We start from the raw sequence: 26,284 nt of genomic DNA on the forward strand, positions 1-26,284 counted from the left end.
TGGTGGTTTTTTTTTTTTTTTTTTTTGCCTTTCTTTCTTTTTTTTTTTTTTTGGCTTATGTGTGGGTGGAGGACAGATGTCATTTGTACTAAATTCCCTCCCCAGATGATGGTTGAGTTTTTAAGTTTTCTATTTTCTGGCCATGTGCTGCAAGTCAGACCCAAGTATACTCTAATTTTCTTAGGGTTTCCTTAAGCCTACATTATTCATGCTTAGCTTTGTCCTGCTCAGTGCCTGGATGTGGCCTTGTTTGAAGCACTTTGTCTTCACTACACACCCTGACTTTCTCCTTTCACGTCACTGTTCTTCTTAGGTCTACTGACTGTTAGTGTGTCTTTAGAGAAACTCAAGGCCCAGGTGCTCAGTAAACCCCCCACCCCAACCCCCACGTTCTGGGGCACCTGACCATCTAATTGTAACTGCTGTCCGCAGCTTTTGTCTCATGAACACGCGGCTTCCTAACTGCGTGGTCAGTTCCTCTGGGGTAGAGACTGTCTGCTGTAACTTCCTTTGTGTTTGGTGTTAGGTTCTTGATGAACTTATACACAGGACCGCTGCTTGCTAACTTGAATTGTTAGATCGCTTGTGATATGCCGCAGGAGTAGGTAACCAACTAATCCACACTGTTTTTCTAGTGTAACTCACATGTGTGTATAATACATTCAACTTAGAATACTCTTCTGGAAAAGATCATGAGTCACAGTTATTTTACAGAAAAACTTTTTTCTTTCTTAGTAAATTTGTTTTCAAAGTTTGGCAGAATATATTTGAATAATGACTATTTTGTTTTCTTCTCCTTAATGATGTTTTTCTGTTTGTACACTCATTGTCATGTCATAAATGGTAGTGTTTTTGCTTTCTGTATTTTGATATTTGAAATAAATTTAGTGTATAGTAGTTACCTATTAATGAAAATGAGTGAAAAAAAGGAAAAAAATATATTAAAAACTTTTCTCTATCTGTTTCAAAGTACTGCTACTCCTGAAATATTAGACTGTTACTTTCAAACAGCTAACTGAGTCATATAATTGTAAGTGAAAAGATACTGTAATATTTAAAGTACAGTCAAAACAAAGGCTACCTTTTCTATGAGTTGAGCTTCCAGAATCCTTACTCCATTGTTTTCATTTCACAGATGGCAAATCCCAGCAAAACCAAACTAGCCTATGTTTGAGCCAGGAGTGTGCTTGTCCTATTCCAGAGAGCCTTCCAGTTAAATAGCCTCTCCTCTGGGTAGAGTCTGAACGGACCGCAGGGTGAGGACTCCAGGCATGAAGTCATTCTTGGAGTCCCCGGGACTGGGAGATGTCCCAGGTTGTCTCAGACGGTGGTTGTGGTCTTTGTGTGAGTGTGGGAGAAGCCCGTGTCTCTCAGGTGTGTTAGAAGGGTCTCAGAGCTTCCAGGATCTCTTCTTGTGTCCGTGGCTGCCCCATGAACCTCCTTCAGGTACCTTTTGAACACCAGAACAGCAGCTTTCAATGCCAGTCTGGAGTCACTGGTCATGGTGGTGGCCTTATCTTTGTTCCCAATCACTTGTGCAGTGCTGGGGGTGATCTTGGCAGTCTTCCATCCCGCAGGAGAGAAGGGAAATCAGCTGTCTGTCCACCCGACAGAGCCGACAAACGTCGGTGTTATAGACAAGTGTCCTGCGTTACAGGGTCATAACGTAGCTCTAGGACATTGAAATGCTCACAGCCCAGATGACCTGGAAGGGGTTATGTTATACGAGGCCTTGTGCTCTGCTGAAGGTGTCCAGTTATCTTTGGTCTGTTTTAAAATCTCCCACAGTTTTTCCTGCAGTAACCTGACACTGTACAATGAGTTCATGATGATGATGGAGACCGCTGTAGTAGGTTTGATGAATGTTAGAGGAGTTACTATCTAGCGTGTTTTAGTCTTTTCTTAGCCACTTCTTCAACAAAGCTTTGCTTTTAAATATTTGTATTATTTTTCTTAATTTCAGATTCCACTGGCAGTATACTTGAAGTTCTGAGTAAAGTAGATTCAGAAGGAGGGGTGGCAGCAAATCACACGAGTCACGCAGCCTCTGCAGCCACAGCAGGATTTGTAAGTTAACTTCCCTTCCCTCCTTCTTTAACTCTCCCTCTCTTTCCCACATCCATCCATCCATCCTCCTTCTCTCCCTCCCTCCCCCTCTCCTCTCTCTCTCTCTCTTCCCCACATCCTCTCTCCCTGTCTCTCTCTGCCCCACCTCTCTCTCCCCCTCCACCCTCTTTTTCCTCTCCTTTCCTCTGCAGTGCAGTCACTGTCTTTCAGACAGGAATAAAGGGAGAGAAGCAGTGCCACGGACAGCTGAAGACGGAGGATTTACTCAGACATGGTTGTGGCTGTAGGACAGGGAGCTCCCGACAGCTGAACGGCAGGAGGAGGCTGGGGAGAGTTCTGAAGCAGTCCAGGCTACGTTATGACTTTTCTCTACTTCTCCTTCGCTCATTGTTGGGTTTCTCCGTGCTGTACCATGCTTTTCTTTTCCCTGAGGAAGAGTGTCTGGAAGGAGATCAGGGGAACCGAGTGTCAGTGTCTAAAGCTTTTCCTAGTGTCTGAGAGGGGCCCGAGAATGGAGAGGACGTCCCTGAGTTTCTTCCCTTGGTGTCTCTTGGGGCTTGGAAACAGGTTCTGGAATCCTGTGTGTCAGTCTCAGTCTCCTTTTGGGGGGTGATGAGTCAAGTTAGTTGCTTCATTAGTTTGGCCACCTCATTTTCTTTCTGTTTCCCCTGCTCCATTGTTACTTGAGAAGAGCTCAGGGATAGAGGGAAAACAATGGGTTAATTCAACTGACAAGAAAAAGGACTTGAGGCTGAACTGATACCTACTCTTGCTGTCTCTGCTTGCCCACAGTTTCTGTTCCACATGCGGTCCTCACTCTGCCTGTGAATATCTGTGTTGTCTGTTCAAGGCCAGCTTTTCATTGCCTTGAAGTATATTTGAATTAAGCTGCAGTGGGGCGGGGAGGTTGGGTGCTGTGGCAGTGTGACTCGGGGAGGTGACCCTGCAGCTGCTTCCTCTTCCCCTTGCACACACGGGGCTTTATGCGTCCTTATGGAAAATGCGCGTTCTCGGCAAAACTTTGGATTCTGAATGATTCTGAACAGTTTTTTCACTTGCAAAAATATTTTTCATCTTAAGCTAGTAATTGGTTGTCAACTAAGTGAACACAAAACATTTTGTAAAAATGTACCAAATGTTGATAGAATTTGAATGAACATAAGCTAAAATGTTAAATGTAGCCTTTGCTTTCTCTTTTTTTCAGTAGTTAGACAAAGGTCTTTTTTTCCCTTGACTTTCATTGCTAATCCTACTGTAGTCACTATTTTTCTAACTTTCTAGAAAAGGATATTTATTTAAGCATCTCTTCTGGGTCATTTCTTTGGAGGGAAAGCATCAAGAAGTTGTGTTTTGGGAGTATTTCAACATGACTGCAAGTAAAAAGTTTCCATTATGTCAGAAATCCTAATAAAATCCTGACTGTAGCTCTGTGAAATTTGCTTATTTACTTTCTTCTGTACATATCCTGTTTTGAAAAGAAAATTATGTTGGGTAAATGGCAAGAAATAAGTAATTTGTAACCTTAGAGTCTGCTGTGTTGTGACCCGGCATAGGCATAGGGAAAAGGAAACCTGGAAATCTAATTTGAAGCTTGATAATATGACCAGGGTATAAATGTGATTTTGCTGTGGAATAGCAATAGGGGTCAGCATACTTTTTGGTAAAGGACCACAGAGTAAGTATTTTCAGCTTTGTGGGCTCCTTCTGTTGGAGATTCTTCATGTTTCTGTGTTTTAACTGTCCTTTGAAAATGTAAAAATCTCCTTAGCCCTTAGCCTGTGTCTGCTGAGTTCTGCTTTAGGATTGAAAAGTGATTTTAAACCTGGATATTGTTCTTTTATAACCTAACACACACTCTGCACACGAGAAAGGTATATCATCACTAAATAGAAGAATGCAGCAGCCAGTTAGACGAAGGAAATTCAGGTTAAATCTCATTTTAACTGAAACCATGATGAGGGAATTCACAGGCATCAGGCATTGTTTCGCGTATCATGCTGCAGTGAATTTTAGACCTTAGCAAGCAATCCATTATCTCCAATCATAACAAATTCTTCCTTTTTTCTGTCTGTGGGTGAGTGAATGGTTGCTGGATCAGTAGAGCTTTCCACCCTCCGAGACAGGAGCATTGAAAATGCGACACACTCTCTGTTAGCAAGAAGCAAGACGTTTCCATAGGTTATTTAATTGGTTTCTATTTTAAAAACCACATATACTGACAGAATTATGCCCTGAAGTTCTCTAACATCCTTTCCCCACCCCTTCAAAAGAAAGCCTATGTATATAAGCAGCTGCTATTTTTGAGGAATTAAAATTTGAAAGATTTGATGAAAATATTAATGAAAAAATCATTTTTTGCAACCATCTTATAGGCTGGAGCTGTTGGCTATAAGCTGTCTTCATTTTCTTCTACTTACACACAACTGGAAACTATTATGTACGCCCTTGGAGTGGGAGCTTCAGTCAAGGATCCGAAAGATTTGAAATTTGTTTATGAAGGAAGTTCTGACTTCTCCTGTCTGCCTACCTTTGGAGTTATCATAGCTCAGAAGTCGATGATGAATGGAGGATTAGCAGAGATCCCTGGGCTCTCAATCAACTTTGCAAAGGTAGGTCTAGTATTCGTGTGTACACATGTGTGTATATGTGTGCCTATCTTTATATACAAGAATATTCACAAAGTTCATTGAAAATACAGTTTATTTTGGTGTGAAGTTGTTTTTGAAATGCAGGCCTAGAAAGATCTTCACTAAGTTCATGAAAAACATATATTATGAGCCAACTATGTATAGAATTCGAATTATTTTACATCAGAATAAACATTTTAATTCCATATTTTTTTCAAAATTTTTGAAGTCCTGTGTGTGTGTGTGTGTGTGTGTGTGTGTGTATGTGTCTACATCTACTTATTTTAAGTTGGGGGTGATCAGGACTTGGTCTTGGGTACGTTTGAGGTTGTGCATCTCCCATTCAAGTGCATTTATGAAATGGGCAGTTGGATGTATGAGTGTAGAGTTCAGGGCAGGGATCTGACCGGATTCCTTAGCATTTAGCTAATGTGTAAAGACCTGACTGGATGGAATCACCTAGTGTGTGAGGATAAGTGGGGAAGAGGCCCAAGTTTCCCTGCCCTGCGGTGTTCGGAGGTTGAAGAGCCACAGAGGAGGTAGCGAGCAGATGGGGCAAGAATGGCCCGTGAAGAATGAGGAGCGTCAGGAGGATGTGGTATTTGAGAGGTCAAATGAAGAAGATGTTTCAAGAATATAGGGAGATGAGCGAAACTGACAGTTTGAGCGTTCATTGTTGTTTGTAGCCCTTGTCTATACTATTGAGGAACAGTGGTTTTTCTACTTACCGCTTGTTGAATTCATTCTTTAGTGGAGGGGTAAGCTTGTAATTATAAAAAAATTGAAAGCATGTCATTGTAAAAATTAAAAATATGAAGTAGGAAGGAGAGAGACAGGGAAGGAGGCGCTGGTGGAAAGTATTATGCTGTTAAAACTGTACTTAGGAAATACAAAAAAAGTTATTGCAAAAATTAAAGGAAAAAGGAAAGAAGGAGAGGGGTTTGAGGTAGGGAGGTAAGGAGGAAGCATGGTTGTCTTAGAACTGTATCTGTGGGCCAGCGCCATGGCTCACTAGGCTAATCCTCCATCTGCGGCACTGGTACCCCGGGTTCTAGTCCCGGTTGAGGCACCGGATTCTGTCCCAGTTGCTGCTCCTCTTCCAGGCCATCTCTCTGCTGTGGCCCAGAGGGCAGTGGAGGATGGGCCAAGTGCTTGGGCCCTGTACCTGCATGGGAGACCAGGAGGAAGCACCTGGCTCCTGGCTTAGGATTGGCACAGCGCCAGCTGTGGGGGCCATTTGGGGGGTGAACCAATGGAAGGAAGACCTTTCTCTCTCTTTCTCTCTGTCTCTCACTCTCTCTCACTGTCTAACTCTGCCTTGCAAAAAAACAAAAAACAAAAAACTGTATCTGTGAAATACATGAAGTCTGTTCAATTAATCAAAAGTAAAATAAACTCCATCTTTTTTATTTTTTATTTTTTATTTTTTATTTTTTTGACAGGCAGAGTGGACAGAGAGAGAGACAGAGAGAAAGGTCTTCCTTTGCTGTTGGTTCACCCTCCAATGGCCACTGCGGCCGGCGCGCTGCGGCCAGCACACTGCGCTGATCCGATGGCAGGAGCCAGGTACTTCTCCTGGTCTCCCATGGGGTGCAGGGCCCAAGTACTTGGGCCATCCTCCACTGCACTCCCTGACCACAGCAGAGAGCTGGCCTGGAAGAGGGGCAACTGGGACAGAATCCGGTGCAGGGACCGGGACTAGAACCCAGTGTGCTGGTGCTGCAAGGCGGATGATTAGCCTAGTGAGCCATGGCGCCAGCCATAAACTCCATCTTTAATGCAAAAAAAAAAAAAAAAAAAAAAAAAAAAAAACAAGAACAAGATAGGGTGAACATCTGTGAGTGATTTTGAAGTGGGTTATATTTTAATTCTTGGCATAACAATAAAGTTATAAAGCATGGCAGTAGCTGTCCAGTCTTAGAACTGTGTTTCTGTGACTGACTGGATTGAATAACCTGTGGCTGCCCTGGGTCAAAGGAAGCATATTAGAGTATTTGATTCAGTTTTCTTGATGAACTTGGGAGGAAGATGAGAATTCTGGGCTGGGCATTTTGCTATTTCAGTCACTTTCTCATGTTTTTTTCTGGATATTGTTATTTTTCTATTTGGATAACATGGGAGTGAAAATATTAGAGCGTCAGAGTTTCAGAACTTTCCGTCAGCATTGGAGATCAAAGTGGTGGTCATGGTCTGGGGCCAGGAATGGCAGAGGTTTTGGAATCTGAGTCTGTCTTTGCTACATTGAGGACAGAGTAGGGTGGCCCTCCATGATTCTTCCGATCAGTTCCTGTCCCCTCTGTGCCCCCTGGGTATCGAGGAAGACTGGGTGCTGTCCTGTTGCTGTGGAGTGTGTGTTTGGGTGTGAGGGTTACATTTTAGTTTTCCTACTTACTTCGTGTATTCTTCTTTGATATCTTGAGTTTAAATGGCTATTAAATTATACTGTGTCCTTGGTATTTACTCAGTGGATAACTTATAAGATATTATACCAAGTGAATGTTGACATCAACAGCGCTTTTCTTTGAACATGTTTGTCTTTGTGTTTTATTTGTCACTTCTATTTGATGTGTGTGACCTGAAATGACTAGCAGTGGCCTGTTTGTTCATTTTTATTCAGCGAATATTCATGGGATGCCCAGTATGTTGCAGCACTGTTATAAGCACTGGGAAGACAGCCTAGTTTAGAATCTCTATTGGCAAATAATCCGTAATTACCAGTCAACAAGGATGTATGAATGCCAAGAAAGAACACAAATGTATCTTTGCTCCAAAGGAGATGCCTTTAGACTGCAGTACAGATAGAAGTAGAAGCCAAACTAACAGATAATTTGGGGGGAGTAGTGATGTATGTGCACTGTAAAATATCACTTGCGGTTTGCAATACCTACATGGAACAAAAAGTTTACTAATAAAATTTTGCTTACACCAACATAGGTTCTTCATGGGGAGCAATACTTGGAGTTATATAAGCCACTTCCAACATCAGGTGAGTACTTGCTATACCGATTTCCAAAGAACAAAGTTTTATTTTCTGATCCACCTTCCAGAGTGTATCAATATATTAAGCTCACGTAGAGTGACATAATAATACGTATTACAAGTTGTTACGTGCCTGCAAACTATTAGAGTAGATTAATGTTATTTGGAACCTGTTTTGGAAACCCTGAACTTTTGTCCCTTAATGTCATGTAAGAAGTTATTTCACAGTAGTACCAATTTATTTCTGTTGATGTCTAGGTTATTAACAAAATAATGTGTGTGCTGTAAACTTAGTGTGTGTCTATCAGTTATGATTCCTATGATTATAGTTCTCCATTTTCTCAGCTGTTTATCTTGACACTGATCTTCATAAAACAATTACTTTTTTCTTCCTCTTTTAGAGAAAATGAAACCAAATCTGCGTTAATACTCATTTAGACTTTTATGTAATCTCTTGTTCAGTAAAGCTCCTATTCTCAGTCTTTCACTATCATTTGATGTATTATTGTTTTGCCTCTGTCCTTTGAGGTCAGAATGTTGTCTAATTCTGTACTTACTGATCAGGTGATAAAATGCAAAAAGGAGCATTTGTCCTCTCATGTTATAAAATGTAGTGGTCAGCAAGTAGCTGGAATCTTTTTTTTTCCTTAAGCCTTTAATTTTATTAAAAAAAATATGACATGTTTATTGCTTGAAGCTGAGTAGCTTTTTCCCAGTGAGTGCCATAGCATGAGTTTCCCGGCAGCTGGTTTTATGTGAGATGGTAGTAATTGGGTATTCATCCCTTATCTACTGGCTTTCTGCCATTTGCCAGGCGCAGTACTGGGTATCAGAGAATTTTCTTACCTGACTAGAATTGTTACATCTGACTGCATTACCTGTTTTGTTAGTAAAATACGGTTTCCAGACCCAACCTTGGAGAATCTGTGTGGGATTGTGTGTGCGTGGGTGTGGGGTGTGGCGATGGCTGTGGCATAATGGCTTCCTTTGGAAACCATTGTTGCGAGGGAAGCAGAACTTTTTAGAGAGGTTTTTGCTTTTAGGGATTTTAAAATATGAATAAAGAGGGAGATCAGACATATATTCTAAAACGATTACAAGTAATATAAACAGGAAAGCACGTAGAATACTTAATTTCCCTTACAGTTAGGTTTCTCATGAATGACTTCAGTAGTGTCTCTGCATTTTCTTAATGTGGTTTTCAAGTTTATGTTCCCATAAATGTGAATATTAAAAATTCAAGATTCTCGTGATTTGGAGCCTTTCTAAGCTACAGAAAACCAAGGGCGTGGCTTTGTTGATAATCTTTGCATCACACACACCATTGATGAGACATGGTCTCCAGCATCAGGAGGCTGAAGTCAGCATTTCCTGGAGGCTTATGTGCTATCTATGGTGGCACTGTCCGGGGCCGGCTTTCCCCTTGCCCTGGTTAGAAATGACCATTAGGTGGAGGGGGAGAAGCCGTCAGCAGCACTGTGTTTTCCTCCACGAGACAGAACATGGTCCAGTCCAGGATGTGCTGGTCTCTGGATTTTCTCAGTGTGAGAGTTTGATCTTGATTGTGTTTCTATTTGATGTCTTCCTTTATTAGATTTATTTATTTTTTCAAGATAATTTCTATTCTTAGTGCAACACAATACTTTATTTCATCAGGAAGCGATTGATAATGCTGTCTTGATTCTCTCACAGGGAATAAGTGATCATCACATATTTTTTTTAAAGACCATCAAATATTAGTATATGTAAAAGTGCTTGGTATCAGTTAAGCATTATGGAAATGTAATTATGCAAGATTTACAAACAAACTATCGAGCTATGTTTTTTTTTAATGTTTTTGAGATTACAAACAAACTATCGAGCTATGTTTTTTTTAATGTTTTTGAGATAACTTTTTTTTAAAATATCTTTATTTATTGGAAAGGCAGAGTTACAGAGAGGCAGAGGCAGAGAGAGAGGTCTTCCTTCTGATGGTTCACTCCCTAGATGGCCACAACGGCTCCAGCTGCACCGATCCAAAGCCAGGAACCAGGAGTGTCCTCTGGGTCTTCCATGTGGGTGCAGGGGCCCAAGGACTTGAACTTGGGGCAGGGCCCAAGGACTTTTCCTCCACTGCTTTCCCAGTCCATAACAGAGAGCTGGATTGGAAGTGGAGCAGGAATGGACCTGAACCAGTGCCAATATGGGATGCTGGCACTGCAGGCAGTGGCTTTACCTGGAATGCCACAGCGCCGGCCCCGAGTAATGTTTTTTTAATTTATATGGTAAAGGCTTAATGGCTCAAGTAAATAAAGAGTTCAACAAGTAAAAAGACCATAATGCATTAGGAAAATATGTAGGAGCTATAACCAGTCAAATGGAAAGATGTTCAACTTCTCTTATGAAGCAGTTTTTAAAATAGTCAAAAGTCATTAATACTATAGTAGTATATAATTCCTGTCGGTTAGTTTGATGATGGTATGTTTTTGATTGTCAGCATAGATTTCAGTTTTTTTTTCTCTCATGGGTGTATATCTGGTAGATTTCCACAAAATTATAAAATAGGATGTGCTCATTATAGAAAACTTGGGAATTGGAAAAGTAGCACAAGGAAATGGGAGTCTGCAATATTTTTTTTTACCTACTGAATATTTACAAGTACCTCTAATATGCCAGGCATTCTGCTATGGATTGATAATATAACCATGAAAAATATTATCCGTGCTTATACAGAGCTGTTTGTCTAAGATACAGTGGACAGTGATAAAGATTAGATAGTGCAGTGTAATGGGAGAAGCATAGGTGTGGCACAGGAGCATATAGGAAGGTCTCTAACCTGAAATTGCACTGGGAGTTGGGGAAAACTGTGGAAGTGAACCCTTAGCTTAGACCTGAAGGATAAATCAGGGATTAACTAGGTGAAGAGGAAAGGTATTTCAGGCAAAGAAAACAAGTACATGCAGCGGTTTGGAAGTAAACAGGAGCATGGTTGTTGGGGGATAAAACACCATGGAAGCTTCCTGAAGGGTGGGTTGCTGGGGTGCCATGAAGTAGGAGTAGGGAAGTAAGAAGGTCTAGGAAGGCCTTGAGAGTCAGGGCAGAAGCTTGGCTCCAGTTCATGCTAAAGGCAGTGGATAGCCACGCGAGGACTCTGAGCGGGAGAGCTGGTGAATGCATTTGGCCTTTGTCATACTTGGCTTCTCTTCCACCATCTCAGATCCGGACAGTTCCCAGGTGCTTTGCTTCTCTTCCTTAAGTAGATGTGCAATTCTGTTTCCGTCGCCTCCGTTTCCACATCTCTGCTCCTTACTTTGTCTCTTGCCTTCTTTCTCTGCCTCCATTTTGCTCCGGTGAGGCCCGTGTAACAGACTGAAACCTGCCTGTTATTTCAGCATTCTCATGTGTTTGCCACTTCCCTACATAAAGCCCCAAAATAGCTAGCCATAGACTTGGGAGGAGTTTAAAAGTTTTTGGTATGATTTAGCTTCTGTAAGTGTCTACATATGCAAGTCTTGCCATGTGCTTCCTTTCTGTTTTATGCAACAGAGATATGCTAGAGATTGTGCCTGGTGGCGGGGGAAGGGTGCCGTCCACACCTCTAGAGGACAGAAGGGAGAGGCAGATCTTGAGAGAAAGATGCTGAGTTTCTCCCATACACTGGTACTGTGTCCCCAGATCAGCAGTTAAGTCATGGGAAGAACAACCCGTCACAGAACAGGGGAATTAGAAACAGCGTCTCATGGAAACCAGGAGAGCACAGATTTGAAAAGGAGAGAGGATGTGGTGTCGTTAAGGATGTTCAACAAACTTGGTTAAGTACAAGAGTTAAAAGAGGCCAAGAGGAGTCCCTCTGAATGAAAGTGTTATTTTTAAAAATTCTAGCAAAAGTACTAGTTTTTCAAATTTAAGTGACTCTGTTATTCTGGTTGTTTTTATGTTGAATTATTTTTTCTAGTGAGTTTAGGAAAACTACTTCATAGCATAATTTTTTAGTTTTGTTGAGCTTACTGTGGAAATTACATTTAACTCTCTTCTGTCCCAATTTAGCAACTTAGAGTCTTGGAAACTGTTTATTTATGTACTTTACTTTTCATTTTAGGAACCCTGAGATGTGAAGCAGTTGTTGCTGATGTCCTAGATAAAGGATCTGGTGTCGTCATCCTTATGGATGGTAACTCACTCACAGTTCTTAGAATTCATTTTGCATGTCTCTTCCAGGTCATAAGGAAGCAAGATAAGTATTCTAAAAAGTTTGGAAATAAAGAACAGCGGGAAATTCAGTGCTGCTTGACATTAGCAATACAAGTTTATCATTTTTGTTGTAATACAGAGGTGATTATACAGATGCTCTTCACTCTGCACTAGGGTTGTGTCCCCATCAACTTACTGTATGTTGAAAATGTCTCAAGTCAGAAGTGCATGTAAGGCACTGAGCCTGGAGTGTCCGTTGAGCACTTGGCTGACCGGCAACTCTGACTCAGTGACATCGGCCACAGAGCGTCTCACTGTATGTCACCACTTGGGGGAGAGATCAAAATTCACAGTGTGGTCTCTGTTGACAGCATATTGTTTCTGCCTCATGGTAAAGCCAAATAATCCTAAATTGAACCTGTGTTCATCTGTACTCTGCATGCTGTTTTGGATACCTACCTTGTTTTCATTTAATGTACTGGGACTGTTTTAGATGTTTTTAAATATTTTTTTTTAATATATTTTTTTGACAGGCAGAGTTAGACAAGTGAGAAAGAGACAGAGAGAAAGGTCTTCCTTTTTCCGTTGGTTCACCCCCTCCAAGTGGCTGCTATGGCCGGTGTGTTGCGCCAATCCGAGCCAGGAGCCGGGTGCTTCCTCCTGGTCTCCCATGCAGGTGTAGGGCCCAAGGACTTGGGCCATCCTCCACTGCACTCCTGGGCCACAGAAGAGAGCTGGCCTGGAAGAGGAGCAACCGGGACAGAATCTGGTGCCCCGACCGGGACTAGAACCTGGTGTGCCAGCGCCACAGGCAGAGGATTAGCCTAGTGAGCTGTGGCGCTGGCCCTGGATGTTCTTAAATATTATGTGTATTCTGTCTTGTTTTTCTCCCTCTCTCTACCTCCTCCTTGTCCCTCTTCTGTTTTTAATGTTTCCTACCTCTCATCCCAAGTGCTGGCTCACGTTGGCTACGTTTCTGGCTCTCTGCTAATCTCAGCATTGTGCCAAATATAACATAGCATGAAACAAAAGTACTATAGTAACTTTGCTTTAATTCTTATTATCTCTTGATCTGTGTTATTCAGTCAACTCAAACTTGGTAATGGGTCATAGTGTATTGCATTTTATATAGGTAACGATATAAATGAGATGAGGTGTAGATGAAATGACCTAGAGATGAAATGAGGTATCCAATATCTTAGGTAGTAAAGGTAAAAATCTTATTTTAAATACAAATTTCCATGACTTTTCTTTTTTGTTCTAATTACAGTTTTCTTTAGCATGCAATTCAAAACCGTGTTCCTAGTTTTTAGAGCTATATATACAACAGATGATGCCCAAACTCTGATTAGTACATCAGGCAGTTAATTCAGTACTTGCTTACTTACTTCTTAGCTAACTTACGTATCCATGTATTATTCACCGATTCCTTAGTTAATTTGGTAACCATTTATCCGGTGTCTTTTTTGTACCAAGTACTGTTCTCATAGCTGTGACTACATTGGTCAGCAGAGCAGCCGTGATCCTGCCCCCAGCTGGCTAATCCCTTCTGTCCCACGTATTTCCTTGTTTACATCCCACACTCTTCCCGAATGCTTTGGCAGAGTGAAAGTTTGAGTATCGCTACCTAACTTTCCACTGGGATTGTTTGAAATGCTTGAGATGGAAAGATTTGGAATTTGAGTGGCAGTGTAGGAAGTTTAAGAAGAAATGAGAGGCTGCCGTTCTGTAGTTAAGGCGGGATTAGGGATGCCTCTCTTCTCTCTGGTGAATGCATTAAAATGAATTTGCTTTGTAATCCAGGTTTGGCCATCTGTAAATTATAGAACACTTGCAGTAATTGGATTTTTGCTTTTGAAGCTTTTAAAGGAGTTACTGAACATACTTTGGTTAATTCTTTGTATCTTTGGTTAATAACTCCTATTATTTTTCTTTGTGTTTCAGTCTATTCTTATTCTGGAAAGGAGCTTATTTGCTATAATCAGTTCTCTATCTTCCTTGTTGGCTCTGGAGGCTTTGGGGGGAAACGGACATCAGACAAAGTCAAGGTAGGCCACTGCCTTACAGCTGAAACTTCTGTGTGAAGGATTCAGTCTTATCATACTATCATACATGTAATTTCATAGAGACTCAGTAATCCACACCCATTTGAGTTACAGTGTTGTCTTGGATTTGAAATGTTGCTTATGTTTACATATTACTAATATTTTTATGTGTGTATATATATACACACACATATATATATAGAAAAGTCTTGTGTGGTTTAATGTATTTGAGATAATTTTGAGAACATTTGTTATTTTCTTTTGTACAATTTTTGTGGTACCCAAAAGTTTTCAGAAAAACTTGTGATCTTTTTATACATTTAAATCTTCATTCATTAAATGTCCTAAGCATTTCTCATATGTAAGGTAACTGTGGTTATTCTGTAGTTATAAAGATCTAAAAATACTTACATTTTTCTTAAAAATTTTATTTGGATTTACTCCCAATTTTTATGTGTAAGCTAAAAATAAATTTTTTTTCAAATGGATTAATTTCAGGGAAATCAATACATTTGAAGCTAGGAGTTAGGAAATTTTAAATGTCATTATGTTTCAAGCATAAAATTTTTTTTGCAAAGTTGATTATATTGAAACGTGGTTTATCAAATGTCAGAGTAAAGAGAGTAACAGTACTTTATATTTGACTCACCATAATGTCTTTTGAATGCAGGAAGCTGTAGCCTTACCTAATAGGCCTCCTGATAATGTACTTACAGATACCACCTCACTTAATCAGGTAAGATTTTGTTTTTGAAAAGTGTTTTGTTTTTTTTTTTAAAGATTTTATTTATTTATTTGAGAAGTAAAGTTACAGACAGTGGGAGGGAGAGACAGACAGAAAGGTCTTCCTTCCGTTGGTTCACTCCGCAAATAGCCACAATGGCTGGAACTGTGCTGATCTGAAGCCAGGAACCAGGTGCTTCTTCCTGGTTTCCCATGTGGGTGAGGGGCCCAAGGACTTGGGCCATCTTCTACTGCTTTCCCAGGCCACAGCAGAGAGCTGGATTGGAAGAGGAGCAGCTGGACTAGAACCAGTGCCCATATGGGATGCCAGTGCCGCAGGGGGAGGATTAACCTACTGCACCGTGGTGCCAGCCCCTGAAAAGTGATTAATCCACCTGGCTGTTGATACCTTTATAATTCTGATACCCTGTAATCTTGTGCATCCAAAAGTAGTCCCTGTGTCTTCAATATAATGAAGACATGTCTCCTGTGTTTGGAATTTATTCCTCTTAAAAGTTTAGTTGCCAATTTTTGCCCCTCTACTAGATACGAAAAGAATACTCAGGTTTTCATTAGTTTAGAAGGTGTGGTGCTTTGTTGGAACTGCAGTGCTTGTGTTGAGGGTACTGCCTACTCAGATAGCGAAGAATTCCATGGGAGCCTTAGAGAACAGGATACGAAAGCAGTTAAAAGGCAAGTGTTAGTCCTTCCTTCCTTTTCAGGAAAGAGAGCTGTGCCACATTACTTGGGAATAGACTGTCTTATGCTGACTTGAAAGTGTTGTGGGGCACACAGATTAAAGACACAGTGAGACCTTTGAGATCAAATTAGGAGTCTTTATCAGCCAGCTGGCGACTGCCCTCTCACAGAGCAAGTCCGGAGAGTTGCAGTGGTGGGGGCTTTTTAAAGGCAGAGACTACATCTTGGTGGCCGTGGCCATTGTCAAGCAAGCAAGCAAAAGTACAGAAGCCAGAGATGTGCCAGTTACAGCCGGAGGAGCAGACTGGTATCTATAACTTGTTTCTCTCAGAGGAACAGTCCCTGCTCTGAAGCAGCCAAGTAAGATAACCTATAACCACCCGGGTAGGCTGTGTCCTGTGAGAAAACCTTAAACTTAAAAGTCACCCTGTCACAAAAGAACAGGCACGATAAAGCATCTTAGTAACAAGAGGTGACTTGATTTTTGTTCATATGGCACAAAAAAATGCTTTATGATCGAGGAGGTAAATATGCCGTCAGTTCACATGACACGAGCATGCTAAAATGCATTTAAGAAACCGAAGCCATCATAAAGATGAGAAAGGCAGGTTTCTTTATGAAAGTCCTCAAGGTTCTTTTGAGGTGGCCAGAAGAGAAACCATGCAGGTTGGACCCTGAGTCCTTCACCTTCCTGTGCGACCACAGGTTGCAGCTCAAGCTCATTTGCCTTTTCGTGGTAATTTTGGTATGTTTGATGTGAGAATTCCTGCAGGATTTGTTTCCTCCCAAATAGAAGTTTCATTTTATGAGCTAGAGAAAAGTCATGTTGGTTTGTATGCATTTTGTTTTTTGTGCACTGAATGGTTGGGATGGGAAGAACACTTTATTCCTCAGGTGAGTTTCTGCCTTTAAATGTTTTCCAGTCTCTTACTGTGTCTTAGCAGTTTGATCTGAGAGGGACAGATTTCCAGTTCTGTAAAACTTAACAGGTCAGTTGATTTTGTTAGGGTTCTAAAGAAGAGAAGAAAACCCAGCAAAAGCTTCTTTATTACTCTTAGCTTACAGTGAAATAATAAAATGTATCTGTGGTAGACAGGAAAAGTGGGATAATTTCCAAGGCTTGAATTTCTGCACAGACTAAGTAGAGGAGTTTTCTTTCTCTCACTCTTTTCACATGATGAGCACTCACAGTTAGCTTTTAGCAGAGGTTAGTGTTTTGCTGTGTGACAAAGGGTGCTTTTTAAGCCAACAAATATCTTTTGTGTAAATAATGGGCACTCATCATTTGGCAGAGGTTCTTGACCGTTTTGTAACATTTGATCATTTCATAATGTGATGAGAAGTAGGTAGCAGGTTTTCAAAAACACAGTATCCCTGAGAGTTTGTGTAAATTTCACGGGGCTGTGCCATTTGAAACTAGATAAGTTCTGTAGGAAATAGCGTCAGTAACAGAAATGTCTTCCATCTTCAGAAATGGAAAAGAACACTTGGATACTCAAGAGGTAGAAAATAGGGCAAGTGTTGGAATCGTCAGTGACTAAATACAAGACTTGGGTTTTTATGTAGTGCCCTGGATGGCCAGAGAAGGGCTCCTCATTAGGGAAGGGTGTTGGGAAGGTCTGGCAGTAAAGGTGCGTAGCTAAAGTGGCCTGGGGACTTTCTCTCCTGAGCCCAGGAGGCTAGCAGGAGGCAGGGTGGGCTTGGGACGGGGTGCAGCAGGGTGCAAGAGAGGAGGAGAGGGGCATGGCATGTGTAGAGGAGTGGTGGAAGTCCATTACTGCTTAATCCTCTGATGTCTTATACAGAAACGTGCCAAGTCACTGTTACTCAGTAGTTACTGATTTGATTTCATTATGTTTAGAAGACATTTAAAGGAAAAAATTCTGAGTCATTGAAAAGTAAATAATTATAGACTATATGGAGTAATGGGAAAGGGGGAAAGAGCTTTTTAGAATTATGCAAAAACATTAAAAAAGAATTCAAGATTTCTTATGAATTATAGAAAATGTTATTCTAGAAATCAAACTTGTTATAAATGATTAATGAGTAGTTTAAAAATAATTTTAAAAATGAGTGATTAAAAAGCCAGATAAGCTGACATGGCTAATCTCAATGACATTATAATAATCTTGAAAAACAAAATTCAGCAATGGATGAGAAAGGGAGGAGGTCTTCAGACAGACAGAAAGGGTCAAGGTAATGTAACATGTACATTACGTACAAACAGTTTCTCTCCTGCAGTACTGAAAAGTACTCTCTGGCCAGTTGAACAACACACAATTTAAATGTCAGGAGGTATGGTGACGTTTCCACTCTTGTTACGCTAATCCTACCTGAACTAGGTACACTGCACTGTGGGGAGCTGAACCAAGCAGAAAAGACATCATGACACCAGGCTGTTGGTCTGCTTTCTTGCAGGGTGACCTCATGGTCACGATTTAGTGTGCCAAGGAGTGCTTCTAGGTCTAGTGTTATGTTACAGGCTTCAGTTTAAAAGACCCCATTCAGAAAGCTGGTGTAAGGTTGCATGTTTAGAAGAGGCTGTAAACACTTGCCTTCTCTTCATTGTGTGTTAATGACCAGATTGATGGATTTTTTCTTGTGAATGTCTCTGGGGCATTGGAGACACTCTGAACCACCAGATGGAATTCTTGGCTCTTTACTTTCCTTGATAGTCCCCACTGCCAGACGTGCTAATTTCACTTGCAGGTGTTAAAAAAACATTTAATTTATAGGTAATCTTTTTTGTTAGAAGTTTATTTTTTTTTTAAAATTGGAGCCTGAATTAGGTACATTGTGACACATTTCTTATACAATAACCAGCCCTATTTCCTGATTTTCATTTAATGTTTCCTCAGAAAACACTGAGTACCAGTTACAGCTGTAATTCTTTCCGTACAGGCTGCTTTGTACCGCCTCAGTGGAGACTGGAACCCCTTACACATTGATCCTAACTTTGCTAACCTTGCGGGTGAGTTGCTAATAACATGAATTAATGGAAAATATCAGCTCAGCTATCTAAATGATGTTCTTCAAGAGACGGTTAGTGGGGACTGGTACTCTGTAACTAAGAAATAGCCCTCTCCGTATGGCATCGATGCCGAAGTTATGGGGGGGCAGGAACCCGTGTCCCAGAACTGGTGAACTTGATCTCAGGTGATGGCAGAGGGAAGCTCCTGCTCCTTCAGGGGCGGGGCTTGAGGAGCGGCCTGAGGATGGGAGGCTGAGGCCTGAGACACGGAGGTACTGGAGGAGCCTGGAACAAGGAACTCAAAGGGTGGGGAGGGTCCCCTTGCTTCCTGGATATTGGAATCACCTGGATGATTTTATCACTGCAGCTAAAAGCAAACCAAAGAATTCTTTGTGTTTCTAGGTCTCTCAAGTCTCCCCTTTTTTTTTTTTTTTAAACTTTTATTTAATGCATATAATTTTCCAAAGTACGACTTATGGATTACAATGGCTTCCCCCCCATACCGTCCCTCCCACCCACAACCCTCCCCTTTCCCACTCCCTCTCCCCTTCCATTCACATCATGATTCATTTTCGATTATCTTAATATACAGAAGATCAGCTTAGCATACATTAAGTATGGATTTCAACAGTTTGCTCCCACACAGAAACATAAAGTGAAAAATAATAGATGATTTTTTTAAATGATGATGAAATCAGAGCAGACCTATTGTCATGTTTAATCCCAGTGAGAGTCAAGTTGGGAATTGATAATTTAAAGAAAAGAAAAAAAAGAAATTATCAATTCCTTTTTTTTTTTTTTTTAACTTCCTTCACTTACTTAGGTCATACTTTTCTTCCAGGAAATGTTACTTATAAAATGTTTTGCATGCTTCTTAAAGTAGGTGGTACAATTCTTGCTAATGCAGTTGAAAGACTTACTGTTGAAGCCTTGAATTAACTATTCTTTGTGTACTAGTTATGTTTGGTGCTATAACATCATAGCTGAGGCTGAATACTTATTAAAAAGAGGTTTATTCAGCTCCCACTTTTGGAGGCTGCCCTTCTGAATGGCAAAGCACAAGTTCAGCTTAGCACCTGCTGGCTGCATCACTCCTGGCAGATGGCATCATGGTGGGAGTGGGTGTGAGAGACAGATCTCTGCTGAAGACTGGAAGCTATGGCATGGGAGGGGCCGGTAAGGACCCCACTCCTGGCCCCATTATTTAACGTTCCCACTACCTCTGACATGGCCACACTGGGGACCAAGCTCCCAGCATGTGAGCCCTTGGTGGACAAACCACATGTAACCCATTGGATTCTCCTGCTCAGGCCCCCAAGGTTCCTGTTTGCCTCTCAATAAAAAGGACATTCATTCCATCCCCAGTAGTCCCAACATCTTAACTTGTTCAAGCATCACTCATAGTTTCTTTTTCTTTTTTAAATTTATTTGACAGGGTTATAGACAGTGAGAGAGAGAGAGGCAGAGAGAAAGGTCTTCCGTCCGCTGGTTCACTCCCCAAATGGCCGCTACAGCTGGTGCTGCACCGATCTGAAGCCAGGAGCCAGGTGCTTCTTCCTGGTCTCCCATGCAGGTGTAGGGGCCCAAGCACTTGGGCCATCCTCCACTGCCCTCCCGGGCCACAGCAGAGAGCTGGCCAGGAAGAGGAGCAGCTGGGACTAGAACCCGGCGCCCATTTGGGATGCCAGCGCCGCAGGTAGAGGATTAACCAAGTGAGCCACGGTGCCAGCCCCATCACTCTTTGTTTCATTTGAGACTCATGGCAGACTCTTTATTATCTGGGAGCCCTGGTAGAAATACAGGTTACATAACTGTACCAAGTTACATGCTTGAGAGAGATAATGGTGGGATGCACACAAGGAAAAAATCCCTATTGCAAAAGAGAGAGATAGGGAAGTAGGAATAATCACCCTAAAGCGAGGCCTGAGCTCAGCAGGGCAGATGCTAAATCTTAGAGCTCCAAGTCTAGTTTTCCGTGTGCAGTGTGGAGGGTGGTGGGACTTCAAGGTCTCAGGCAGCCCCATGCCATGTGGCCCATACGATTGCTCTGTGGCTGGGGCCTGGAAAAAATGGTGTTGCTGGTCGCTGTATCTTTCTGGGGTCTCCTCTGCTGCCTGATGGCATGGCTGCACCCAGACTCGTTCTGCTGGGTACAGCACACTTCCGACTGACTTCCCAGGCTTTCCTTTGAAGGCTTTGTGGATGCCCCCATGGCTCCTAACTCTTGAATTCTGCCAGACTGCAGAGTCAACACCACGTGGATGCCAAGGTCTGCTACCAGCACAGGTGATGCCTGGGCCTGCTTGAACCAAGGCTGCAGCAGCCACAGAGTTCTTAACCATAAATCCAGAATCTGGATGGCCCCGGGCAGGGAACACTTGGTTTTTAAACATGAAAGGGGCCTGTTTACAACTAAATTCTCTCTTTCTTCAGGCTTTGACAAGCCCATTCTGCATGGATTATGTACCTTTGGATTTTCTGCCAGGCACGTTCTTCGACAGTTTTCTGATAATGATGTTTCCAGATTCAAGGCAATTAAGGTATATGTATGTTACCACATAATTTGAATTTAGTTCCTTTTTCCAGCATTAGAAAAGGAGTTTTATTGACTCAATTTAAAATTGATACCATACGATAACAATACACATTTTTATTATTGGGAGTTGGTAATTAGCAGATTTTCCTTTTGTAGCTATAAATAGTTTTATTACATATATACCATTAAGGATATCATGTACAGTTCTGATTGTAACAGATTGGATGGTTTTCTAAATTAATTAGTTGTACACATATATCAGCATATATACCTTAAAAACTCAAGATTTACTTTTTTCTTTTACTGTTTTGTAATTTGCATCAATGTACCTGAAAACATTGTCTTTGAACTCTAGTAAACATGGTAACAAAGGAACAAGTTAAAAAAAGTTATTAAAATAAAGAGAACAGATTGTATGCATTCCATAGGTACATTTCCAAGAAGACAAGCACACTTCCCTCACTCTTCTGTTCCCCTTCGAACCCCTCCTCCTTCCGCTTTCTTCATCAGTTTTTGCAAAGTCATAATTTTAGTCCACTGTGTATTCACAGGGTTAATTTGACATTAATCATAATATTTAACAAAAGTAGGAATATATTTCTGTAGGAGTATATATAATTGCTAAAAATAGCAATCGTATTCCAAAGTGACCATTTAATTCCTTTACATTTTGTTGTATTCTGTATTAGCTGCCACATATCAGAGAAAATATATATTTGTGTTTTTGAGACTGGCTTATTTCCTAAGCAAAATGGTTTCTACAAAATGTATCCATTTTGTTGCAAGAGACAGGATTTCATTCATTTTATGGCTGAGTAGTGTTCCATAGTGTATATCCTATATTTTCTTTATCCATTCATCATTTGATAGACATCTGGGTTGATTGCATATATTAGCTGTTGTGAATTGAGCTGCAATAAATATGGGGTACAAATAACTCTTATGATGATTTAATTTCCTGGTAAGTTCCCAGGAATCAGATGGCCGGGTCATCTGATAGGTCTATTTTCAGACCTCTTAGGAATCTCCATGCTGTCTAAATAACAGTCATACCAGTTGACATTCCCACCAGCAGTGGGTTAGCGTACCATTTCCCCCACGTCCTTGCCAGCATGTATTGTTTTATGATTTTTGGATGATAGCCATTCTAAAAGGGGTGAAGTAAAAGCTCATTGTGTGTGCGTGTGTGTGTGTGTGTGTGTTTTAGAGATTTATTTATTTGAAAGGAAGAATTATAAAGAGGTAGAGAGAGAGAGAGAGAGAGAGAGCTTCCATCCACTGGTTTACTCCCTAAATGGCCACAATGGCTGGAGCTGGGCCAATCCAAAGCCAGGAGCCAGGAGATTTTTCTCAATCTCCCATTCTGGTTCAGGGGCCCAAGAACTTGGGCCATCTTCTACTGCTTTCCCAGGCCATAGCAGAGATCTGGATTGGAAGTAGAGCAGCCAACCAGCGCCCACATGGGATGCTGGCACTACAGGCAGCAGCTTTACCCACTATGCCACAGTGCCAGCCCCCTCATTGTGGTTCTTACTTGCATTTCCCTGATGGCTAGTGATCCTGAGCATTTCTTCATCTGTCTGTTGGCCTTTTGTATTTCATCCTTTGAAAAATGCGTGTTCACATTCTTTGCCTGTTTCTTAACTGGATTGTTTGTTTTGCTGTTGATTTTCATAAGCTGTATAGATTCTGGATATTAATCCTTTATCAGCTGTATGGTTTGCAAATATTTTCTCACATTCTGTTGGTTGCCTCTTCACTTTGTTGAGTGTTTCCTTCGCAGTGCAGAAGCTTCTTAGCTTGATATAATCCCATTTGTCTATTTTTGCTTTAGTTGCCTGTGCTTCTGGTTTTTTTTTCTGGGAAGTCTTTGCTTATGCCAATGTTTTTCAGAGTTTCCCCCATGTTTTCCTTTAGTAATTTATTGCTATCAGGTTGCAGATTTAGATGATTGATCCATTTTATGTTGATTTTGGTATAAGGTGTAAGGTTATGGGTCTAGTTTCATACTTCTGCACACATAGATCCAATTTTCCCTGCACCATTTGTTTAAGAGACTAACTTTTCTCCTAGGAATTGAGTTAAGCTTGTTTGTCAAAGATTAGTTGGTTGTAGATGCCTAGATTAATTTCTGGGGTTTCTGTTTGGTTCCATTGGTCTGCGTCTCTAGGTTTTTGACAGTACCAGGTTGTTTTAATTATAACTGTCCTGTAGTATGCCTTGAAGTCTGGTATTGTGATGGCTCCAGCTTTGTTTTTGTTATTTAAGATTGCCTTAGCTACTCAGGGTCTTCTGTGTTTCCATATGGATTTTAGCTTCATTTTTCCTCCATCTGAGAAGAAAGTTGTTAGTGCTTTGATTTGGATTGCATTGATTCTGGAAATTGCTTTCAGTAGTATGTACATTTTGATGATACTAATTTCCAGTCCACAAACATAGAAGATTTTTCCATTTTTATGTGTCTTCTATTTCTTTAATATTTTATAATTTTCACTGTGGATATCTTTCACTTCCTTGGTTAAATTTATTCCAAAATATTTAATTTTTTTCTGTAGCTATTGTGAATGGGACTGATTCACAAGTTTTTTCTCAACCATGGCATTGTGTGTATATACAAAGGCTATTGATTTTTGTGTGTTGATTTTATATTCTGCAACTTCACCAAACTTTTAAAAATTCCATTAGTCTTTCTCTATTTTATTTTTAAGATTTTATTTATTTGAGAGGTAGAGTTGCAGACAGTGAGAGGGAGAGACAGAGAGAAAGGTCTTACATTCACTGGTTCACTCCTCAAATGGCCACAATGGCTGGAGCTGGGCCAATCCAAAGGCAGTAACCCGGAGTTTCTTCTGGGTCTTCCACACAGGCACAGGGGCCAAAGGACTTGGGCCATCATCTACTGCTTTCTCAGGACTTAGCAGAAAACTGGATCCTGAGAGGAGCAGCTGGGACTAGACCTGGTGCCCATATGGGATGCTGGAGGAGTGTTAACCTATTTCACCACAGTGCTGGCCCCCTAATAGTCTTTTTTTAGACTTTTATTTAATAAATATAAATTTCCAAAGTACAGCTTTTGGATTACAGTGGCTTTCCACCTACCCATAGCTTCCCTCCCACCCGCAACCCTCCCATCTCCTGCTCCCTCTCCCATTCCATTCACATCAAGATTCATTTTCAATTATCTTTATATACAGAAGATCAATTTAGTGTATATTAAGTAAAGATTTTAACAATTTGCACCTACACAGAAACACAAAGTGTAAAGTACTGTTTGAGTACTAGTTATAGCATTAATTCACATTGTACAACACATTAAGGACAGAGATCCCACATGGGATCCCACAGGAACTCCTGTTGTTGACTTAAGAATTGACACTCTTGTTTATGATATCAGTAATCACCCGAGGCTCTTGTCATGAGCTGCCAAGGCTATGGAAGCCTTTTGAGTTCGCCAACTTCGATCTTTAGACAAGGTTATAGTCAAAGTGGAAATTCTCTCCTCCTTTCAGAGAAAGGTACCTCCTGCTTTGATCTCACTCATAGAGATCTTTCATTTAGTTTTTTTTTTTTTTCAGAGTGTCTTGGCTTTCCATGCATAAAATACCCAATAGTCTCTTATTGAAATCTTTTGCTTCCCCTAAATATAAAGCATCATATTATTTGCAAACAGTTATAATTTGACTTCCTCCTTTTCAATTTGTATCCTTTGATTTCTTTCTTTTCTTTTTTTTTTTTTTCCTAAAGGCGGTGGCTAATACTCCAGAACTATATTAAATAGCATTGGTGAAAGTGGGCACCCTTCTCTGGTTCTGGATCTTAGAGGAAATCCTTCTAAGTTTCCTACTTAATATGATGCTGGCTGTGGTGTTGTCATACATTGCCTTGATTACGTTGAAGATTGTTCCTTCTATACCCAGTTTGTTTTAGGTTTTTATAATGAAGGATGTTGTATTTTATCAAATGCTTTCTCTGCATCTGTTGAGATAATGTGCTTTTGTTGTTCAGTTTGTTAATGTGATGTATCACATTTATTGATTTGTGAATACTGAACCATCCCTGCAGATCAAGGATAAATCCCACTTGGTGTGGCTGAATGATTTTTCTCATGTGTTGTTGGATTTAAATAGTTATTGTTTTGTTGAGGATTTTTGCATCTATTTTCATCAGGGATATTGATCTATAGTTCTCTTTCTTTGTTGTACCTTCTTCTGGTTTTGAAATTGAGGTAATGCTGGCCTCACTGAAGGAGTTTGGGTGGATTCCCTCTTTTTCAAATGTTTTGAATAGTTCAAGAAGAACTCAGCCAGTTCTATCTTTTAATTGGAGAATTTAGGCCATTTACATTCAAGGTTATTATTGATACGTAATGATGTATTTTTCCATAAATATTCCTGTTGTTTGCTTTGGATTTCCTTTGTACTTTTACTAGGTTTTCTGCCTTCACATTCTTTCATAATGATTTTTTCTCTGTTTCTGTGTGTAGCACATCCTTAAGAATCATTTATAAGGCTGAACAAGTGGTGACAAATTTTTACAATTTCTGTTTGGTAGGGTCTTTATGTCACCTTCATTTATAAATGAGAGCTTTGGTGGGTACAGTGTTCTGCGTTTACAGTTTTCTTTGTTTTAGGACTGAACTGTGGGTCACCATTCTCCCTAGCCTGTAGGGTTTCTGATGAGAAATCAGGAGTGAGTGTGATTGTGGATCCTGCAGTCGTCACCTGGTGTTCTACTCGTGCGCATTTTAGAATCTCTTTATGTTTTACTGTGGGAAGTCTGACTCTCAGGTGTGGTGAAGATCTTTTACGATCCTGTCTGTTAGGAGTTCTCTGTTTCCTGTACTTGGACTCTTTCTCCCAGTTAGGGAAGTTTCTGCTGTTACTTTACTGAACAGGCCTTCTAACGCATTCTCTCTTTGCCCTCCTTCAGGAGCCCTAAGGCCTGTATGTGTGGTCGTGTGATGTTATCCCATAAATCTCTAACACTGTTTTCAGTTTTTCTTTTTTTTCGTCCTCCTTTTTGGTTGACCGTTTCCAAGGGTTTGTCTTGAGGCTGGGATATATTCTTTTCTGCCTCACCTAGTGGACTGTTGAGGCTTTCCACTGTATTTTCTGTTTGAATATTTGATTCTTCAATTCTAATATTTCAGTTTTGTTTCGCTTCAATATTTTACTCAATCTGTTGGTGAAGTTTTTTAATCCATATCATGTATGGATTTCTTTATATCATGAATTTGTTTGTGTTTCTGACAGTTTCATGATTGTGCTTGGGAATTCATTTTCAGGCCTTTCATCTGTCTCTGTGTCTTCACGTCATTCTAATATTGAAGTGTTGTTGTGTTCCTTTTGGGGTATCACATTGTGCTTCTTGTTTCTTGTATTTCTGCGTTTATTTGAGGCATTTCTGCAAACACTTGTTGGTTTTCTCCTCTGATGGGATTTTTCTTTGGATTATTCCTCAGTGGCTT

The 26,284-nt window shown here is 40.6% G+C and overlaps 1 protein-coding gene across 1 annotated transcript in view; it reads left to right on the plus strand.

The window, feature by feature from the left end:
- HSD17B4 (hydroxysteroid 17-beta dehydrogenase 4) overlaps window positions 1–26,284 on the plus strand; it is a 91,777-nt gene that overhangs the window by 39,766 nt on the left and 25,727 nt on the right. The window contains exons 12-19 of the mRNA XM_008254935.4: window positions 1,964–2,067; window positions 4,440–4,676; window positions 7,629–7,680; window positions 11,752–11,823; window positions 13,788–13,891; window positions 14,559–14,624; window positions 18,212–18,281; window positions 20,715–20,821. Of these exons, the coding sequence (XP_008253157.2) occupies window positions 1,964–2,067; window positions 4,440–4,676; window positions 7,629–7,680; window positions 11,752–11,823; window positions 13,788–13,891; window positions 14,559–14,624; window positions 18,212–18,281; window positions 20,715–20,821 (812 nt within the window). The remainder of the gene's footprint in view (window positions 1–1,963; window positions 2,068–4,439; window positions 4,677–7,628; window positions 7,681–11,751; window positions 11,824–13,787; window positions 13,892–14,558; window positions 14,625–18,211; window positions 18,282–20,714; window positions 20,822–26,284) is intronic.

Source organism: Oryctolagus cuniculus, chromosome 6 (genome assembly GCF_964237555.1).
Source record: "Oryctolagus cuniculus chromosome 6, mOryCun1.1, whole genome shotgun sequence".
Taxonomy (NCBI): Eukaryota; Metazoa; Chordata; class Mammalia; order Lagomorpha; family Leporidae; genus Oryctolagus; species Oryctolagus cuniculus.